The sequence below is a fragment of the Daucus carota genome, chromosome 7 (assembly GCF_001625215.2).
Source record: "Daucus carota subsp. sativus chromosome 7, DH1 v3.0, whole genome shotgun sequence".
Classification (NCBI taxonomy): domain Eukaryota; kingdom Viridiplantae; phylum Streptophyta; class Magnoliopsida; order Apiales; family Apiaceae; genus Daucus; species Daucus carota.
In genome coordinates this window covers 31,649,196-31,650,882 of record NC_030387.2, presented here as the reverse complement: position 1 = coordinate 31,650,882, position 1,687 = coordinate 31,649,196, and the positions used below count along the sequence as shown (strand labels likewise).

The 1,687-nt window shown below is 47.0% G+C and overlaps 1 protein-coding gene across 1 annotated transcript; it reads left to right on the top strand.

Moving 5' to 3' along the window:
- Positions 1 to 1,483, top strand: LOC108193524 (zinc-finger homeodomain protein 10). Its single transcript, XM_017360218.2, has one exon. It carries the CDS (start codon positions 341 to 343, stop codon positions 1,286 to 1,288), a length of 948 nt encoding a protein of 315 aa, XP_017215707.1. The 5' UTR covers positions 1 to 340; the 3' UTR covers positions 1,289 to 1,483.
- The last annotated feature ends 204 nt before the right edge of the window (positions 1,484 to 1,687 follow it).

Here is a 1,687-nt window from a genome sequence, read left to right as displayed (position 1 = left end):
TAAGGAGAGGAGGCAGGAGCAGAAAGCAGGAGATAAACTTTATTATCTACACACTCCATCTCATCGTCAACCATAACAACACGCAGTACTAAACCAAACCCTCTGATATTTCACTCACTCTCTCTCTCTCTAACATCATCACTCTAACCTCCCTCTTTTTCATGGATAAACAACCTTTCATATTCCCTTGCAAACCCTAACCCCCCTTCCCCAAATCTAATTTTCACCACCACTTTACAAGCCTTAACCTTAAACAACCAACCAAACAAAGCCAAGCTAAGCCACTACTTACACAATCAAGTCTTGTGGTTTTAGTACATGTTTGTTTCATCTTTGAATCATGGACATAACAAACACCAACACTACACCAAACACAAACACCTTAACTATCAAAACCACCCATGAATCTGACTTGGAGATCTCCCCGACCAAGATCCAGCTCCCCAAACCCCTGTCTTTCTCAAACGGCGTCGTACTGAAGCACAACGCTTTGAGCAAGCCGAGCATTCCCGTCGTGGTCAACTACAAAGAATGTCTCAAGAACCACGCGGCGACTTTGGGCGGTCACGCATTAGACGGGTGCGGCGAGTTCATGCCGTCGCCGTCGGCCACTCCGACCGACCCCACGTCGCTAAAATGCGCCGCGTGTGGGTGTCACCGCAACTTCCACCGCCGTGACCCGGAGGACTCGTCGCTTACTTTGCCACCCAAAAACAGCTTCATCGAGTACCAGCCACACCACCGCCACCGTCCTCCGCCGCCGGAGAGTCCGAGCTCCATGTCCCCGCCGCCCATCTCGTCTTCCTACCCGGCGTCAGCACCGCACATGCTGCTAGCTCTGAGCGACGGGCTCATGGGCCCACAAAACAACCACAGCGCGCCCATAGCCCACATCAGGGCCCACCCGAACGGCCGGAAAAGGTTCAGAACAAAGTTCAGCCAGCAGCAGAAGGAGAAGATGTTCGGGTTCGCGGAACGGGTCGGGTGGAAGATCCAGAAGCGAGACGAGCAGGACATAATAAATTTCTGCAGTGAAATCGGAGTGGATAGAAGCGTTTTAAAAGTGTGGATGCACAACAACAAAAGTACTCTCGGGAAAAGAGACAGCAATATTAATAACAACGTTAACGGAAACACTAATTACAATGTTAACAATAATGGAGACGGTGGGGATCAGGTGCAGCAGGCGCAGCTTAACAATCTTCAGCACAGTGATAGTACTGGTAGTCCTCTTGTTGGCGGTGTTAATCTTGGCCCTAATGGCAATGTTTCATCCTCCTCTTCCTAATTAATCTCCCTCTAATCATCATTAGTTGTAATAAATGTTACACTCGTTTGTTCCTTAATTGCTGGTATTAGTTAGTCATAATATTTTGCCTAGTTTAATTTCTCATCCTGTTTATTTTATTCTGATTAGGGATAATCACTTCACTTGTACTCAAATGTTCAAGACCTTAAATTAATGCCAACATTTCATTAGTCACGAGGGGATATACCGATTATGTTTAATTTACGGATCGCGGTAAAACGAAATTTGCAATGAAATAGTAGGAATGTGGTGGGTGGTGGTGCATGTGAGGGGAGGGTTCTAAAATCAGAAAGGTGTTCCCTAGCAGATGATAGAATGGTGATGTTTAATTCCTGTCTGAAACCAAGAAGCAGAAAGTGCGTAGCCATGACCTTGGGC

Coding starts and splice junctions, on each gene's coding strand:
- LOC108193524 (XM_017360218.2), top strand. CDS start 341: ATGGACATAACAAACACCAACACTACACCAAACACAAACACCTTAACT.